Source organism: Hippopotamus amphibius, chromosome 13 (genome assembly GCF_030028045.1).
Source record: "Hippopotamus amphibius kiboko isolate mHipAmp2 chromosome 13, mHipAmp2.hap2, whole genome shotgun sequence".
Classification (NCBI taxonomy): Eukaryota; Metazoa; Chordata; class Mammalia; order Artiodactyla; family Hippopotamidae; genus Hippopotamus; species Hippopotamus amphibius.
The window spans coordinates 44682511-44702081 of record NC_080198.1 but is presented as its reverse complement, the minus strand read 5'-3'; the positions used below and the strand labels follow the sequence as shown (position 1 = coordinate 44702081).

The window sequence follows — 19571 nt, the reverse complement described above, 5'->3', positions numbered from 1 at the left end:
ACCGTTTCCCCCTTCTCTTGACTTGAACATGTCTTGGATCTGCTCTGCCATTTCTATAAACTCATTCCCCAACACACACACTCCCCCACGTCCTTTAATTCTCGTAGCTGCCCCCACATCAACAGTGGCATCCACCAGCCGACCTTTTCTGTACAAGCAAAAACAAACCTATTGCAAGTAAAAGCATTGTCCATCCAGCTTAAAAGCATGGCCTGAACTCAGCCCTGAGAACATCAGTACCTTTTTCCCCCCACCTTTTTACCAGCTTCTAATGACTTTGTTGCTTTTTGCTCAAGGAGTTAGCACATTGGGGGTGGGGGGACTGCCCATATCTTGGCCTGTCAGCTAGCTACGTGCCTTTTTTTTTTTTTTTAAAGCAAAAAGCAATGCTTTAGAATTCTTCCTAAAAAATTAAACTCTCAGGGCATAGAAAAATGCTCTAAAGACTTCTTCTATCACTTCTTTATAAAACTCCGAGCATAAGTTTTTCTGGAAAAAAGTTCTGCGGTGAGTCCATGTGGGAAAAACTCCATAAAACCTTTGTTTGCCCTGTGCTGCATCATTAACAAAAATGCTGGGTGGGATTAATGTGTCTTTAACAGATGTTATTCCAAGATTTTCGGAATCAAGGGCACTTTCAGATACAGCAGTACAGCTTTTTTCTTTTTTAAAAATAAGATAAAAGTGAGACTAAACTACACAGTGTTACAAGATGACATTTTTAAGCCTTTAGGTGCAGGCTTAACATGGGCCTGTAACTCTTGTTCTCTGCTTCTTAAGCATTTCTTCTACACAGCCCCCATCTGGTCCTGAAGCTCTAGGGACCCCTGAGTCCCCAATGTAGACATCCAGCCCACAGGCACTGGGGAGGTTTCTAGCACGGAGATTGGGAACCACATCACAAACTCTTTTTCTAGTTTCTGTACAACCTATTTTTTTTGGTTCCTGCAAAATTAAAAAAAAAAAAAGTCTAACCGTCCCACTACACCAAGCTGTCTACTCTCTGTTTCATCTAAAGAGTATGTGACTTAACGGAGGGACAATCTCACGGCATCACACAGAGAGGACCAGAAGTTTCCTCTGATGGCCCCTGGGGTGTCTTCAGGAGATACAGTGACTTTTTAGCATGCTGTTACAATGTCAAAAGGGCAAATGCAAAAGTCTCTTTGGAGCCTTGGGATGCCAGCAAAGCTGGGCCCAGCACCCTCTGCCTTCTTGATAGACCTGTGGCAAACACGGACAGGTGCCGGGAGCGCACCTGGCTAAGCTGCTCAAGTCCATCCTCCAGCGGGTGCTCTGGAAGCCAGTTCAAGAGCGCACTCCTCCCGTGCGTCACTAGGCGGCGCAACCGGACAACTCACCGGAACCTCAAGGCTCACCCACGTGCTCCCTTCAAGGGCCCTCCACCGTAGAAAAGGTGCCTTGCAAACAACCGCTCAACAGTCCACGTGGGCTCAGAGCACCCTCTGCAGTGTTCAGAGGTGAAGTTCCATAGAGAAAGCGCTTCCAGCTAGCGGGCTTGTTCTGGAAATTTTAAGCAGGGTTGACTCCACGCTGTTTGGGACAAACCAATCATGCGATTCTTCATTTTTCCACTTCGGGCTGCATTGGCCTGTTTTGCTCTGGTTTAATGTACGTTTTGATGCAAGATCTTGTACAGGGCTTCCTTTGCATCTCCTATTGCAGGGGGGTGAGAGCTGACCCCTGCTCTGTCCATAATGACCAAACTCCTGTAACTGCAACACATCAGGGCAGGGTTGAAAAGTCTTCTCACTAGCGTGGGAACTCTTTGCTAGTTCTCTCGGTGTAGATAAGAAGGAACCTTCCCAGACCCGAGGGTCTGTGAATCGAATGTACCAGACTTTTCCTTTCAGATTCATCAGGTCCTCACAGCCAACGTTCCCTCACAAGCCCCTCTGGGTCCTGTTTCTGCAGTGGGGCTGACAGTGCCATAGGATGCTCACTGGGGGCTTTGCTAACACCAGCCCCTGCCCCAGAGGAGGCTGGAGTGATAACTCCTCCAGTGTCCGTCTGCCTCCTTTCATCCACCAGCTGTTCCCTTCCCTTCAAGTAGCCTCTCCTGAACAGAACCTGGACCTATGTAGCAAATAAGAAGGCTACAAAGGAAGCTAGTTCTTGGCTTTTGCCTCTGGGGGCCCAAGAGCTGCAGCTTCAGGGATTTTCAAGGGCGCTTTTGACCAAATGTGATTTTTGCCTTCAACACTTACTTTCGGATCTCAGCCCCAATGACGACACAGCTCCACTGCAGGATCACTGCCAAACAGGCTGCAGTGATTTGCAGGAGCCTGTTTTAGGATGTTTCTCCCATTGGAAATGGTCTCCACGTGCATGAGCATTAAATAAACTGACCTTTGCCTTCTTCTATGTTGCTTTAATCCCGCCTCTGTCTCCCCTTTAAGAATCAAGGCATCCAAGATAATTCAACTGGACTGTCCATCCAACCAACCATCTGCCAACCTAATTGTGTGACTTTAAACTCTGATCTTAATCCTTTACCACATGCAGACCTCCTCTCTACACATAAATACCTAAAATTCACAACACTGGCATTAGGAGATTATTTCTGATAAAAGTGCACTTTCTATATGAATTAAAACATAAAATGTTACTGAAATAAAGTAAAACTATAATCTAATAACATTTACATAATTCATTTTAATCATCTAAATTATTTACAAATATAACAAGGATTCATCCTTTTCAAAGACATGGCATTATAAAAACCAAACAATGATACAATACATTAAAATATATTAATAAATATTTTTCAATAATCAAAATTTTTTCTCCATGAGAGAGCAGGCTTTAGACAAAAGTGCCTAATATACAAGTTTTCCCAGTTTCCTCCCATAATACCAATTGTTAAAAAAGAAAGTTAAAAAAAAAAAAAAGTGAATCACCTCTGTCTTCAAAGGTTCTCCCTACTAAGTCTTCCCAGGCAGATGGCAGCTCCTGGAACTGTGCTGTCTGGCAACAGGAAAAGGCAGACCAAGGCAGGGAACAGGACAGTGCCGGTACAAATTCCAAGGCAGAGGATGCCTCAGACCTTCCTACTGAAGCTTATCTGTCTACCTGTGACTCCAAGATTGTGTACATAATGCCACTCAGGGCCCCGGGGATGATTTATGTAAAGTGATGTGCTTCTTATGTTCCAAGAATCAAAATGGTCCCATCATTCCCCATAGAGGAAAAAGAGCATTGTCTGTGCCTTTCCCTCCTGCACTGAGCTTTTAACGAGTCTCACCCAGAAAGCAGGTCAAAAGAACCCTTGATCTAGATGATCAGACCTTCAGCAATCTATATAATTCTCTTTGGTTGCACACTTCCAACATGACCCCTCTAATAGTTTCCACTGTACGTTTGTGTGCCTTCCTCAAAGTTGCTGGGATGGATTTGCTGCAGGTTTGAGGAAGCTGGGAAGAAGCAACAGATATGCCTTGTGTGTGGTAAGGAAAGTGGTCAGGACCTAGCTCCTCATAACGGGTCCCCTTGCTCCATCTGTCCTCAGAGAGATACTCTTAGCTGACTTGATAAGCTTTATTCCTTCCCTACAACTTTTCAAAGATGAACCTAAAGGTGCTTCTTTAAACATATAGGATTCACCTTCTATTCCACCTGTAGGACTGCAGGGAGGGGTCACCACACTCGACACGATTCCTGCTCCTTCAGCCACAAAATCAGCAGACACGGTATCTCTTGTACCACTGCCTGCCTTCCAAAAGGGCACCAGGGCTGATGACAAAGGGAGGTAACAATACCGAAGGCGGTTTCCTTTCCTTAAGTGAGAAGATTCTAAATAATAAGCGTTTTCATTCCCTTGCAAGCTTAATCTGGTAACTTAATGGCTAAAAAATAAAATAAAATAAGCCATAAATAAACCTAGGGACTAAACAATCCTTTTTACTTGATGATATACCTCTAAAGTTTATGTCAAAGAAAAAAGAAAAGTTCCTTGGCCAGAGGTGTGTGAACTTAGCCAGGGAATGGGAAATACCACCGTGAACCTTAGCTCTCTCCTGCCCTGAACTTTGTGGGGAGTATTGTATCTTTCATGCATGAAAATTATCAGTCACAAAGATGAATTTCCTCTCCTCAAGTTAGTTGACTTAGGAATGTCACGAGGATGAAGACATAGGGTTAATTCATTTTTTTCTGGGTCTCTCCCCTCAGCCCAAGCAGCCAGGAGGTCCAGGGAAGATAGTAAACCACATGACCCTGTGATCCCAGGGCCTTGAATACAAAGCCTGTCATCCCAGTGACACCTAGGATGTGTAATTCTGCAAACTCATGGTCATATCTTTAATGGGGGGGGGGGGGGCAGCGGGCACAGAGATCAGTTAGGGCTCTTTTCCAGATTCATCTGGAGTTCTCTCTCTAAAAAAGTTTACTGACATCCTCTTAGGGTCTGTTGGATTAAGGAGCATTGCTAAAACACTTTTTTAAAAAATGCCCTTTGAACACAGGTATAAGCTTTGTTCGCCTTCACTGCAGTTAGGAAAGGGAACAGGTTGATCTCTGAAGTGTCTAAAATTCTGAATACTTTCCGGGCTTTTTCCAATTTTAATGCATCATGTAGGTAACAGATTCTCTCGTTCACCTTCAGAACCACCCGGCACTCATAATTTCCCCTAAAACTGCCCAACTCAGCTCAGCTCAGTTTGTAAGTCACCAGGGGACTCGAGAAGCTGCCCCTTGGACACAGGGAGAGAGCCAGAACAGGAAGGGGCAGCTGATGCTCGGGGTGGGTGGGGGGCAACAATCCACTTCTTTTTAGCAGCCTTTCCTGCTCCCCTTCAAGAGCCCGCCGGGCCACGCACCTCCAAGACGGGCAGGGAGCTGCACCCATTTCTTACAAGAGGAGACATCAGACGCTACTAAAAAATGGAACTGCAGGATGGGAATGCTTTCATCATCACCCACACAGACGAGCAGAAGCTACAGACAGAGAGCGACTACGGATGGTGCTCGGAACAGAAGTGAGAATGGCCCGGAACTCTGCCTCTGGTAGAGGTGCCAGGTTTACAGGACTGATCGCGGTGCCCTCACCAGACCCCTCCTCCTCCTCCTCGGCCGCTGGCTGCTCCTGCATCTCCTCTGGGAAAGCCTGAGGCCGGCTCGGGTAACTTCTGCTGCCTGAGACAGTCATGCGTGCTCGGGACCTCTCACCTGAGGTCTCTGGGTGCTGAACTGGTGTGGAGGTAGCTAGGCCCGGGAGGGAAATGTGGTCACCTGTGTCGTCTTCTTCAAAGTCGTTAAGGCAGTACACTTCGTCCAGGTCAACGTCCAGCGTCCGGAAGCCCTTGGTGACCACACCGGGCCGGGGGTCCAGGATGCCCCCGAGGTGAGGCTGGGCCAACTGCTGCCAGTGGTGAAGGGTGGCAGAACCTTGCAGGAGAAAGGGCAGAGGGGACGAGAGGGAGAAGAGAGGGTTAGGACGGGCGCCTAAGCGAGCGGCTGTCCACCACCCTCCAGCGTGGAGTGTGAGCCCTGGGGGCCCTGGGCGCCGCAGGTGCACGCTGGTGGGGACACCCTCGACGCTGCCCTTGCCCCTCCTACTGTGCGGCAGCTGCTAATCCCCTTCTACACCAGAAGCGGCACCAACTGAAGGACAAAAATCACTTGTTTTTACAAAGTAAAATTAACGCCATGCTGTGTGCCAAGGATGTCTGGTGACAAGCTCTTTATTTCAATCAACGATGTCAACCCCCAAGTCCCACACTTTAGAGTCACTTTAGAAATAGAAGAGGGAAACATAAGCAAGGCAAGCACAGAAGAGGGGTAGGAGGGGGGAGTGTGCATGGATTCTACGCCAAGTACACACTGCTGGGAACAGGGAAAACAGCAGAGACAGAGTAAGACGACATCAAAGCAACTCAGAGACCCACAAGAGAAGAGCAAAAAGAAGTGAAAGTAGCACATGGATAAGGGGTGGGCGTGGCCATCACCTCCTTTACCTAGGTTTTCTGTATTCTGCCAGCAAGGCTGACAGGCTGCAGGTTTGGGGAGTGGGAATTGGCTTAAAGAGACGTGATTTAAGAACACATAAGTCCACACAGAGGTCTGAAGCAGAGGAGCCGATCTCCTGGGTGACACCAGACCCCAGGACTCAGATGACACTGTGCAAGGTCTGTAATAACACCGGAGTGCGTCCTTGAGGACCTCGAGGGTGTACCAGGTGCTCACAAAGACAGGTGTTCCAAGACCAAGTGTGCTTCGGAAACCTGGGTTAAGAAGTCTATTTACTGAGGAACAACATCTCAGAACCTTTAGCATGTTACTCTGCGCCAGGACTCTGCCCAACCCATCTGCCAGAGCAACGCTTTTCCCCCTTAGGACACTTACGACCCCTCACACAGCCCTGGTATTGTGGGTGCCCGGCCTGTGCGGCTGGGCGTTCCATCCCCATTCCCCAGATGAAGAAGCTAGCCACACCGATAACATGCCACGCTCAACAGGGAGACTTAGAGAGCAGCTCTCAAGCATGAAAAAGCAAGAGCCTTCCTGCACAAATGACCTCCCAGACAATCACTGCTGGTTTCCTGAGAGCATCCTCTGTTGGGAGGGCAAGAACCCCTCCAGGCTTACCAGGCTGTGCTGGGGAACATCAGAGAGGGGAACCAGGGAGGCCAGGAGCCAGCAGCTCAGGAGTCAAGGTAAAAGAGAAGGGAAAGGCAGGCAGGCAGATGGTGGGGCCAGGAAGTGGCCGAGGAATGTAACTGAACTCCCGACCCTCCGACGGTGCCCAGTGAGTGCTCCGCCTCCAAAACACTGCCAGGAAAGAACTTCTCACGGGACCGTCTTGACCGAGGAGTCTTGAGAGGGTTTTGTCAATGGGCGATTTCAAGTCAACTTAAAAGAGAAAAAATTGTACACACTTTGGGGTCTATCCGGGTTTTAAGTGTCACAAGTACAATAGCAATCTACTTAACCTGAATCTATTGACTATAAATGGAAAATACGCTAGACACGAACAAGAAAAGAAAAAAGACGAAAGGTGGAAATAAGGAAACAAACAAAATGGGATTGTGAGTCCCAGGTGCCACGACATCATGTTTTAAAATGCTACCCTGTCTGGAGACGTGCCAGCAGGGCAGCTTAGTTTACGTGTACCCCCTTGACGCACGCCTCAACATCACCCTGCAAGGTCAAGTATTATCACCCACACCTCGCTGACAGAGGTTCAGCGGAGTTACCTAACTTCCAAAGTCGCTGAGTTAGGGGCAGCGTAGCCAGGGTTCAGTGCTAAAAGCCTAGTTCGTTCCGTAAACTCATCCCACCTCCCTCTTCAAACCACAGGTCTGAAAGCCAGCCAGGAACCTGGGCTCAGTGAGGACATGGAGGAATAAATGGCAGGCAGTGCAACTTCGCCGTGGGCGTCCAGGGCCTGCCAGGAGATGCACGCTCTCCCACCGCCCCTGGGGACCTCCATGCATAATCAACCAAAATGGGCCCCGTCTGTGTGTTCACTGTGCACGTGTCCACATTTCTGGCAATGAAACTGCACGGGGGAGAAATTTTAAACAAGGCATTGTGACACCAGCCTGGGGCGGCACATCTGGGTCTTAGAAGGAAGAGGAGAAATTCCCAGGTGCAATGTGGCCACGTCACCTCTAACTTTGGAAAGGGACGAAAGGGAAAGCCAACACACTGGAAAATGAAGAACCGTGTTAAGGAAGTGCCAGATCTCCTCATCCTTCTGAGGGGGGACCTTTACGACGCACCAGGAAAGAACTCAGTGAGGCTAGAGGTCTGGGCCCAGAAAAAGAGTCCTGTGGGCCTCCATCCTGAATCTGTTCAACAGGCTGCCCCATCATCCCCCACCCCATGCATGAGTCTGAGAGAGAAATGAGGCTACAGAGAGTTGCTATTTAAAGAGGCTACAGAAGTACGTGGAATTATCTGCATTCCCTGAAAATGCAGAGCAAGGAAATCGAGTGAGATTACAATAGAAAAGTTATGCTGAAAGATGCATACTTGGCTTTTTACCCCCACACTTTGGGTCTCCTTTACTCACATAAGAGCCAAACTTTACTGAGCACTAAGGACCTGGCTCTCTCCTAAGACGTCTATGTTTACGAACTCGCTTAGTCGTCATGATAACTCTGCACCCTAATGTTACAGATAAGGAAACTGAGCATAGGGAGGTAAAGTAACTTGCCAGAGGTTGCACACCCAGGGTTAAAACCCAGGCTGGCTTCAGTGCCCATCCTTATATCCACAGCCTCTCAGCCAACAGTGAGGAGGTCGCACACATGTGAGCCTCAGAAATCAGGTCAATAACACACCTGGGGAATTCCCTGGTGGTCCAGTTGTTAGGACTCCGCACTTCCACTGCCGGGGGACCTGGGTTCCACCCCTGGTCAGGGAACTAAGATCCCACAAGCTGCAAGGTGTAGCCAAAAAAAAAAAATCATTTAAAATAAATAAATTAAAAAAAACAACAACAACTTGAATGGTGTTCTAATTCTCAAACAGGTGTTTTCTATTCTGCAAAAGTGACTATTGGTGAAAGCCTCTGCAAATTTGACTGTCATTTGAGTTAAGCCATGTGGGGGGCTCACGGACCATCACCACTCCTGACTGGCTCTGAGGCCCCAGGAGGGTTTGCTGAGCCCAGCAAAGGTGGTGGTCCAGGTGTGGCAGTGGACGGGAGGTGGGGTGTGAGGGGTTCTGCCTTATTCAGAGCCTCTGTTGCCTCTTTCCTATCCTGTTTCCCCAGCTCACCCCTTTCCCCCTCTGCCGCCTAGCTTCCTTGATTTGTCAAGCACAAAGCAGGAGAATCACTGTACTATTAACTATCTCCCATCACCATCACCTTCTCCCACCCACACGAGAATGAAACTGGGGTCAGGCAGGCAAAGAGAGGAATCTTTGTGTTCCCGGTTGGCACCAAGATGAAGGTCTACAGAGCAGGGTGTGGACACTACAGAATCGCAGTATAGTCACTGCCCCTTTCCTTCTGTTTGCTTTCCTCCCATACCCCATTGTTCTAACTAAAAGGTTTTCATATCACCAAAGGAGAAGAAAACTAAATCCATTTATGTCAGCAGAGCACCTAGGGCTTCAAAGTTAGAGCTAAATCTGCTGGATAATGCACAGCTTGGAAGTGTCTGCTTTTCCCTTATTACATATTAACCTGTTTATTTGGAAATACTATCTGGTTATAATTAATCAGAAAGGAAGAGCAAAATAGAGGGGAAAAAATACTGCCCGACTCATCTTTTTAATGCAGATATACCTCTTTCTAGTTTGAATGTTTTGTTTGGTCTTCACCTGCTTAAAACGTGTAAGGTAAGGTGAAGAGACAAGGGTGCTAGCATTCTTCAACACCTAGCCCAGCTATTCTGGCTGACGCCAATGAGCAGATAGCAAGATTAATTAAGTAGGTAAGGTAGACATAGATGGACGACACAGATTGGCTATCTGCTCTGATCCCAACCAACATTCTCCAGGGGCCTCACCCCAGGTATATTTACCTGGGCCACTGGAAAGCATAGGAAACCTATCAGCTCCTTGGTGGACCAACGGGAAAAGATGTAAGAACGTGGCCCCAGCACAATGCTGGTCCAGGTCTCAGCACTGGTAAGGCTAGCCTTTATACCTGAGTTACTGGAATAGGGGCAAGTTCAAGGAGCCTACAAGTTAAGAAGCACCTATTAGATGCTGGGCATAATACAAAACACATCACATTTATTCCCTGCCACCATCCTGTGTGACAGATGTGAGCCCTATTTCACAATAAAGAAAACACGGCTCAAAAAAGAAAAGTAACTTATCCAACACCACAGTTAGAGCTGCAATGAACCCAGCATCAGGCAGACTTCCATGTCAGCACTCCACCATATCAAATTAAACATAATAACACAAAAGTAATTGTAGAGGAGAGAAAGAAAAAAAAAATATTGGTTGTGTTTTAAACAGCTAAGAATTCAGAGAACTACAAAATGGAGCCAGAAGGAAGGATCGCTATCATGAGGATACCTTACAGCCCACAGTGATAAGACATGACTTTTTAATGGTAGTGATATAGGTTCCTGGTGAGCGGGGTACTATAGATAAAATTTATCTTGAAAATCTAATGGGATTTCCTCTTATTCCATTAATTTATCACAAAAATACTGCTATCTATGTCACAAGATTAAAAGAGAAAAAGATGACTTGGTCAAAATAAGTTTTAAAAAAATCTCTTCCTACAATATGCTTAGAAAATAAATCAAAAAACATATCCTTAAGATGATCTAATGAAACACAAAGTAAAATATAGAAAGCAGACAAGATAGAGATGATAAATTCCAATGACCTTTGAGAGACAAAGGAGAAAAAAGAAAAGAAAGGCAAAAAGTAAAATTGCAGAAATGAAAGATTTTATTGAAAGAAAAACAGACATAATTGTGGATCAGAAAACAATCACCAAGCTTACAAATGAATAAACAATTTAAAAAAGGATGAGCCATCCCTTTTCTGAAATCTAAGGACCTAAATTATACAATTAAAAGGTAATCATGAAAAAAGAACATTAGCCCACCCTCTTCCTTCCTTTGGAGAATAGGAGACCCAGCATTTCTTGGGTCTTTAACAAGTACAACCTCATCTTACAGCACGCATCCTAACAGGGGTGATACTGCCCCCCAGGGTTGAAAGCTGGTTCTTTTGGGGTGAGTAACTGTACTCTCTTAAGGCACAGATACACACACAATACATAAACAGTAATATCCATGGCATTACATACTCTGGGGGGAGGGATTAGGAATTAATGTCTAAGATGGCTTCTTAGAGGGGGTAATTTTTTTAAAAGTTGAGAAATGCTGCCTTCCAGAAATTCTGATTGGGGGCTCTGCATTAGATATGTAGTATAGAATTTTGAAATACCGTCTCAAACTCTCATGGGTTTCCAAACTAAAGGAGGGGGGAAAATGAAAATTACAAACACTTGGTGGCTCTCAGCAGGGTAGTGGTAGGTAAAGGCATTTTATAATGCCTAAAGCAAAAAGAAAGAAAAAAGGTGACTTCTTCCATGAGTTTAATCATCTAGGGTGTCCCTGATGCTAAAAACTCAATCGCCTCTGGAGAAGGTAGGCTTAAGGAGGTACAAAACTCACACACCTCCACAGCCACCCGCTTCCCGGCCCCCACACTGTGGAGGCCTAGAAGCCTTGCTCAGAACACCACATCTGGAGAAAGCTGCACCCTCTCTATTTGAAGATCAAAGCAGAACATGTGAGTCAACAAATAGCAAACTGCTTTCACCTGGTTATTGAAAAAGCAACTTACAGCGTTTGCTTTGCATCCCCCGGGCCCTGACACCAAATTTCCTGAGAAGTCAAATCATTAATTCTCTACACTTCTCAGACCCCCAGGCATGACCTAATTAACTTCTGAGGATACATCTCTGCCTCCCTCGAAGATTGGTATTTCTAAGGTTCCAAATGCAAGAGAAAGAGAACTAGGAAACCAGGGCCAAAACGTTTTCTCTGCTTTGGCCGAGTTGACGGAGGTTACTGTGGGCTGCCTGTGTGTGCATTTCCAAACCTGCACGGGGAAAGGTGGAGGCCCGGGCACTCAGAGGAACTCAAACCAGCAGCGCGGGTGGCTATCGCGGAAGAAAAAGGAGTAGGCGTTACAGAGGTTGCCCGCTTTCCGGTGGTGGATCAGGGACCACAGGGAGTCGCTGAGGAGGGCAGAGAGGGGCCGAGGCCCCTTGTGATCACCTTCCAGCGGCTTGACGATCTGCAGCTTCTCGGGCAGGTAGGAGCGGCTGCTGAACGATATGCCGGAGAAGCCGGTGAACTCGGAGAAGCGCGAGTGCGTGCCCAGGGACATGATGCTCTCGGTGGGCGTCAGGGAGCCGCTGAGCAGCTCGCCCTTCTCCGCCAGCTCCCTGAGCTTGCGCTCCTGCTCCTCCTCGAAGAACCTCCTCTCCGAGAGGTAGTTCTCCCGGCGGAGGGACAGCCGCCGCAGCGCTGTCTCCAGGTCGTGGGAGCCCGGGGTGCCTGGCGTGCCCGGCTTCTTACTCCGCTCCTCGTTTCTGGAAGGAGGGGAAACGGGGGTGAGCGCGGCGCACCCAGCAAAGGGTGCTAGACAATGCCGGCCTTACTGCTAGTTTCCAGGTGGCAGCCGGATCTTCTAAGGAAACCGAGGCAAGCAGTTGAAATTTAGGCAACATTGGGAAACAAAAGCTCATCCAAAAGAACGAGTCCCTCCTGTTTCTTTCTCCGCCTCGGGGAGGTGAAGAGGGAGCACTAAGAAGCAACAAAAATTTGCCCATACTGCATAAAATCCAACCCCTGCAGACATCTCCCTCATGACACCTTAGGAAGAAACCTTTGGCTGCAGTTCCTGGTTACCAGGAGGACAGCTAGCTCAAGGGATGCTCTTCTTTCCCCTTGAATTTAAGGGACTCAGAGCTCTAAAAGAGTTCTGATCCAAACCAGCGGTTACCGGTGGAGAGAGGGAAAGGGGGAGCGGTGATATAGGGGTAGGGGATTAAGAGGTACAAAGTACTTTGAATAAAATAATCTACAAGGATATATTATACAACATGGGGAATATAACCAATATTTTATAATAACTATAAAGGGACTATAACCTTTAAAAATTGTGAATCACTGTTGTATACCTGTAACTTAAATAGTATTGTACAGCAACTATATTTCAACGAGAAAAATAATAAAGTCCCAAAAACCCCAGAGTTCTGATCGAGCAGTTTCCAACTGTCTGACCCATCAGCCAGAAAAATCACTTTTGTTAAGTCCTAGGAAAAAGGGTGGATAATGGAATGGGGGTGGAGGGTCCTGCAAGGCTTCAGGACAAGAGGGACAGACCACCACTGAGGAGACCCACCCCAGGGACACATAGTGTAGCGGGCACTTGCCAGGCACTCTGCACCCCACCTTCTGAAGCAAACCAGGTTCTTGTCACAAGACAGAGCCTGAGTCCTCCTCAGCCTTTCAGAATCCAAGCTACAAAGGGGTTCATAAAACAAATATCTAACAGATAAAGATTAACAGAAAAAAAATTCATGTATCCTCCCCTCCGACATTTTACAGAAAAGCCAACTTCTGGTGTGTCCCATTATACCTCTTTAAACTGGCTAACGAAGCAGCATCAAAAGCATATGCTTTGCTTCTTGGTACAAGAGATTTGAGAACTGAAAGGTCTACGCTTTTGAGGCGACTCTTCTTAGCCCCCGTCTTCTGACTACTGAACCTGTGTTCAATCCCCCCTGTCCCCAAAATAGAAAAAGTCCCAGGCTGGCTCACCCCAAGTCTGCTGACTCTGCTTCCAGGATGATGCTGTTGGTCTTGTTGTCGAGGACGACGTTGCTGACGTCACTACCGTAGAAGCTGGACCGGGGGGTGCTGACGCAGCTGGACAGGAGGGAGTTCATGGCCGAGGACTGGTTGGAGCCAGGGATGTTCATGGGGGACGGGGTCAGAGACCTCTGTTTGACGACCTGGTTGATGTTTCTCACAGTCTCAAAGACCCGCTTCTGGTGGCTGGGGAGAATGCACAACATCCTCCATGACGAAGAGGCAGGAACGACCCTGGAGTTCAACCCTCCAAGCACTGTCCACCGAGGAGCCCGTAGGCAGCTGGCCACTGTGACCCCCAAGCAACCTGTCACCCTGTGCCTTCCATGTGTTTCTTAGGGTGCTGGTTGGATTTCAAGAGACTCAACACCCACAGAATTTAGCACTCCACTACATGATTGTGTCCTAAAGGTGATGCTACCAAGAGTGATACCGCGTCCTACTTCCCTTATGCTTGACCTACAAATATATTTAATAGTAACTTTTGTCTCCCACCTAGTTTTCTTCTCTCATGGTAGTCTCTAGAATGCAAACTCCAGGAGGGCAGTGTTCACTGCTCAGCACATAACAGAGCACAATAAATTTTGGTAGAATGAGTCTTTGTTGACCATTCATATAAAACAAAAAAGTAAGACTTATAGTGGGTCTTAAACTTCTATAATGAAAACAAACGAAAGAAAAAAACTTCTATAATGAGATGATGAAAACCAGGTTAAATCTTTTTTTTTTTTCCCCAGAAACTGCCATTTCTAAGAACAGAACCACATTTTGATGCTCATTTGTTCCCTTTTAAGGAGAAAAGGGTAGGCGTGTTTCTACAACGGCTGCCTCTTTCTGGGATGCAGAAGGCTTCACACATGCACTAAGGCGTAGGGACATGGGTTGCTCCCAGGATCCTGTTTAAGTTCTGTCTAGGGGTTTGGGTACAGAGAAAACTTGATGAAATTGGATCCACAAGGTACTTACAGCTCTGAGCAGGCCAACTGCAAGGTCTCAAGTTAGGAGGAGAGATGATAGGGGCTGGTATGCATGCAGAAAGGAAACGGAAGCCTTGCTCACACCCCCCGAAGAGCCCTCTATCCATCTCATACTGCATCTTATTTTTCTTTTCCTAACATGTTAAAAATTTTTTAAAGTAATGTTTTCCACTGAAAAGAAAGATAAAAATGTGTGGTGGTGTCAAGATGGAGCTTGTGTGCAGAGAGATGGGAAACACATCTGTCCTTCCCCAACTTTCTGCAAGTTCATAATACATATTTAAAACCCAACCAGAGGAGGAGGAGGTTGTCAACTGTGTTCTCTAATTTCCCTTAATCTAGACTGCAGTGATCACTGCTGGCATCTGGGGCGCACCCCACCCCACAGCCCCTGGGAGCTGAGAACCAAGGTCGTACGCGATGTCTGGTGACTCAGGCTCTTCCAGCTGCAGCTCCTTGCGCATGGTTCCCTCGATCTCCGCCGCCAAGGAGTCCTGGGAAAAGCCGGGAGACACACAGCAAGTGAGTAGCAATTCAAGTGCTCTGTCTCTAGAAGAGGCACGAAGCCAGGCTGGCCACAGAGTATAAACTGAGGCCTCGAACACAAGGATGGCAGCATCCGCCACTGGCAGAACGCCTGGCTGAGTGATCCCCACGGCACTGAGTGTAAAGCCCCTTTGCGCCCATGAGCTGAGGGCCTGAGAGCAAACTCTGTGCTCCCTGGGCCAAACCACAGAGCTGTGATGGTGACCACAAGGAGAGGCAGACAGCTTTGTCGGGGAGGACCTGAGTGATGGGCACTGTCATCTGGGCCTCTGCTCTTGTGATCCCTGGCCTCCCACAGAGAAAGCTCCTGTCCCCACCAATGATCCGTGGCCCACCCACCTTTAATGACCAGCTCACATCTCATTTCCACCAGGAATCCTTCATCTCCTCCCCAAGAAGACACCAAACATGTTAAGACCTTGCCAGTTCTCTGAACAGTCCACTTGCGTCTTTCTCTAGCCAGGTCGTGAATCCGTGGGTCTAGGGAAGACCAGTCACTGAGGACTTCTCCCCTCCTGGATGGGCCAAGCCCCAGGCTGAGACTCAACAACGCAGGGCACCCCTCTCCCTGAACTGCCCTCACTGGGGGAGGTGGAGCCTGACAATCCCTCGTGCTCACGCAGGTGGATGCCAACAGGACAGGGTGTGCAGAAAAGCACCTGCTGAGGCCTCAGAGGAGGACACCACCTACGACAACCTGAAGGGAAGGGCTAAATCTGTGCCAAACAACAGAACTTCCTGCGACGGCGGGAATGTTCTCCTTCTGCACCGTCCGATACGGGAGCCACTGGCCACAGGTGGCTACTGAGCGCTTGAAATGTGACCAGTGTGACTGAGGAACTGAATTCTTAACTGCACTAATTTTAACTGATTTAAGTTTACATAGCCATTGTGGTCAGTGGCTTCCCAGCTGACAGAGCATGGGGCCTCCAGGGTGTCCACCTCCAGGGCCCCACAGTCTACTGGGGATGCTCCTGTCTGGAAGCTGGAAGTTTTAAGCTAGTTTATTTTTCTTAATACTGTTGACATTCTGAGTTCTGCACAAGGGAAGGACCTTTATACCACCTGAGAGAAACAAGATACCAAACTACTAATGACACTGCCAGTCTGGGTGAAAGGCACAGCAGGGTCCGTGACTTCTGTGGCCGTGATCCCCCTGGCCCGTCTGGGGATGAGCATGGATCCCTTCTCAAAATAATGTTTTTAAATGAATAAAATAATTAGGATTAAAGAGGAAGCCACATATATCGAGTTAATTACTAAAATATGAATAACTGCAAGTGTTATAGAGTAACACACAAGATTGGGCTTCAATGAATGTCACTTTGAAGCAGAGATTAGCACAGGTGATGTTTTGGGACATCTGCGGCAACTGACACGTGCTGTGGAAAGAGCTGTGATTTTGACGGATGACAAAGTCACAGGGATGCTAATATCGCTGCAGTTTGTTACCTACCTTCATGAGGGAAGGAAACATCAAGTATAGTCAGGGATTAATGAACACAAAAGATATAATCTTCCCTTAAAGTTCAAGGGCCCCCTGAATCCTGTCTGTAGATCCCAGATTAAGAACTCTTGCCATAAGACAAGAGAACTGGGAACAGACTTGAGCAAAACTGCTACTCACTGTTCTACTTAGCAGTTAGAAGGGCTGGGAGCAGGAGAGGCAGATCCAGGTGTTCTGCTCCAGAAACACGGGCATGATGCAACCTTTAAGACTGCCTTAAATTCTTTTCATGCATAATGCACTTTAGAAATAGCCATTTTCAAAAATTGAGCTCGGTCAACAGTAGAAAAAGGCAAACAAAAGCTCCACCTCAGCAAATAATAAAAGTTGAGAATCAATCTCTGCAGAAGAAACCCAAATGCAGACTTTCAATTCAACTTTTCTGATGTCGTGGTTTAGTTTTAAAATACAGGCCTGTCCTTGAGAGTGGGCAACGCAGGAGAGTGAATCCCAGGCGTGCAGGAAACAAGACAGCCCTGGGGGATGTAAAGCCGGGAAGGAGGGAAAGTGAGGCAGGAAGTGTACAAAGCTACACAGGCCCATCTGTGAGCCGAGCATAGTCAGCTCTAGATCAGGGGATTCAGGGGATAGAATGTCCTCTGCTGCCTTCATTGGGATTCCCGGAATCACTGGATCAGCAATCTGCTTCCTGGAATGCTGATTATTTATGTTGTGTCTTTCTTTTTGGTTTCCCTTAGATTTCAATCAGGTTGAGAGAGAGATAGCCTGACTTCATATGTGCAATCAAAGAAAAAAAGGAGATCGTGATTTAGAAAAAAGTGGGTCAGACAGCAAGGGGTTGGGTGACAGTGTCTGCAGTGGGGAGGGGGAAGGTGTGAAGAAAAAAGAGCCCTGGGTAAAGGCTAATTTGAAAGGGACCAAGTTTCACAAACATTTATACAGCCCTCCACTCCTGTCTCGTTTAGGAGAGTTTTTCAAAAGTTATTCTCTCACAGAGAGAACTGGTGTCTCATCGAAGCATGGAAATAGAGCCTGAAAAGTTTTCGGTGGTTTGTTTTTCAGTCTGTTGATCCAGCCATCCAGATCTAATATCTCATAAGCAGCTACAGCTCTACAACATACCAAGCACTGTGCTAGGTGCAGAGTATTAAAGGGAGGGAAGGAGGAAATAGCAGATAAGACATGGTCTCCACCTTCAAAGGGCCCTAGTCTGACAGAAGATAAAATGGAAAAGTTCCCCAAATATTACTGGGAAATGGCCAGCAGAGGGGCACCTTTCCACAGGGAGAGGTCAGCCTCCTGGAAAGCCCCCTTCTCAACCACATTCCCCGAAAGCTTACCCATGAAACAGATTAGGCCAGGGTTAAAGAAATAAGCTAGTGGGGAAATAATATGAAAAATATAAAAATGCCACACCCAGCAGAGAGGGAAATATTTTTTCAGATCACAGATACCGGAAGCCACCAGGAGAACAGTTAATAGGCATACAAAGAACCAGTAGAAACATAAGGCAATTTAAGAATTCTGGATGCACTTGTGAGGCCAAAATAGCACGTACTCTAATAAGGTCAGAAAAAATAATGTATAAAGAGCATCTTCCAAATATCTGAGGTGCCTATTAAATCTAGTTCCTACTAAATTTATCTTCTAAGGGCAGAGGTAGAAAAGACAGATTTGAGGCATGGAAAATAAAGAACCAGGACTTCCTAGGTGGCGCAGTGATTAAAAATCCGCCTGCCAATGCAGAAGACATGGGTTCGAGGCCTGCTCTAGGAAGATTCCACATGCCACGGAGCAATTAAGCCTGTGCACCACAACTATTGAGCCCGTGTACCGCAACTATTGAAGCCCACGCGCCTGAGCCTGTGCTCCACAAAAAGAGAAGCCACTACAATGAGGAGCCCGAGCACCACAATGGAGAGTAGCCCCTGCTCTCAGCAACTAGAGAAAGCCCGTGTGCAGCAACGAAGACCCAACGTAGCCAATAAATAAATTAAATAAATAAATAAATTTATTTTAAAAAAAAAAAAAAAAAAGAAGAACCAACTTGCCCCATGTGGTTAAGAAGCTACTGGCTGCGCTCACAAGCCCTCAACCGGGATCCAGATCCATGCTGTAAAAGGAGAAGCCACCTGCAGAGACGCAGCTCCAGACCCGCCCTCCTCCCAGTAGCGCCTGCTGGCCTGAGGGTGAGAAGCGGGGGTCAGGCGGCAGGCGGGCACTCACCATGGGAAACAGGCCCAGCGAGTGGTAGCGCCGCGACGTGGCGTTGGGCATGGTCTTGTTCCGGAGGTTCTTGAGCTCCTCCTGCGCCTCGTGGAGCATCTCCATGCACTCGGCGTACTTGTCCTCCAGCTCACGCAGCTGCAGGAGACCAGGAAAGTGCAGAGGGCTAGGATGGTGAGACCGGGCACCACGCGCCCACCCAAGAGCCAGGAAGACACAGGACCACTAACAGAGGCTCCCACCCCCCACAGGACCTGCTGCCCTGTGGCCTGAGGCCAAAGAGTCCTTGAGGCACAGTTTTTCTTTTACTTGGGACAAGCTTGCAGACTCAGAAATCTCCTAAAACACTAACAATGGCTAATTGAGATAAAACAAACGAGAGGGCAAATCATCACTCCCTCGTTTCCTGCCACATCTTTGAACGGGGCTCCTTGTACGTGGTGCACTCTGTGTCCTTTCCCTTATTGGAACGTTTATCAGGAGCCCCTGCACGCCAGGCTCCAGGCTGGTGTAGAGCCCAGCCTCCCAGGTGCTCACGACCAGCGTGAGAGGAACTGGGAGCTGCCTTAGGAGCAAGAATGACATTCAACTCAGTGTCAAAATGGCTGTTGAGATGGACGCAGCCCATGGCCTGTCAGAGGGAGGCTGACGTACCCCAGCGGGGACCGGGGCCCTGAAGAAATGAGGGAGAGCCACTCACCTCGGCTGTGAGCTGCCGCTGGGCATCCTTGGCGGCCCCCAGGTGCTGGACGAGTTCTTCATTTTCCACTGCACACTGGAATGTGGCAAAGGGAAATCAGCTTCTCTTTGAAGACACAGAGAATAGTCTAAAGTCTATTTTCCCTCTTATTACCTGATCCTTTATGATCCTATCATGCGTCCACGGGGAGATTTTCATCTTATACTGGAGTAAAATTTTGTCTTTTACATAGTTTGGAAGGCAACGTATTTCCTCTGTCCGTGTTCACTCCCTATGGCCCACCCCCACCTCCACTGCCACAGCCGCTCTCTGGAAGCATTTCA

The 19571-nt window shown here is 47.6% G+C and overlaps 1 protein-coding gene across 8 annotated transcripts in view; it reads right to left on the bottom strand.

Moving 5' to 3' along the window:
• The window catches only part of TRAK1 (trafficking kinesin protein 1), a 100988-nt gene that overhangs the window by 9694 nt on the left and 71723 nt on the right, over positions 1 to 19571 (bottom strand). For 6 of the 8 annotated variants that reach the window (XM_057704534.1, XM_057704527.1, XM_057704535.1 and 3 more), the window contains 6 exons: positions 19249 to 19323; positions 18549 to 18686; positions 14726 to 14802; positions 13281 to 13517; positions 11730 to 12046; positions 5068 to 5406 (listed from right to left, as the gene is read on the bottom strand). In XM_057704534.1, the coding sequence (XP_057560517.1) occupies positions 5068 to 5406; positions 11730 to 12046; positions 13281 to 13517; positions 14726 to 14802; positions 18549 to 18686; positions 19249 to 19323 (1183 nt within the window). Of the gene's footprint in view, positions 1 to 5067; positions 5407 to 10371; positions 12047 to 13280; positions 13518 to 14725; positions 14803 to 18548; positions 18687 to 19248; positions 19324 to 19571 lie in introns of those variants that run through there. The other 2 variants (XM_057704530.1, XM_057704536.1) reach the window with 2 other exon arrangements.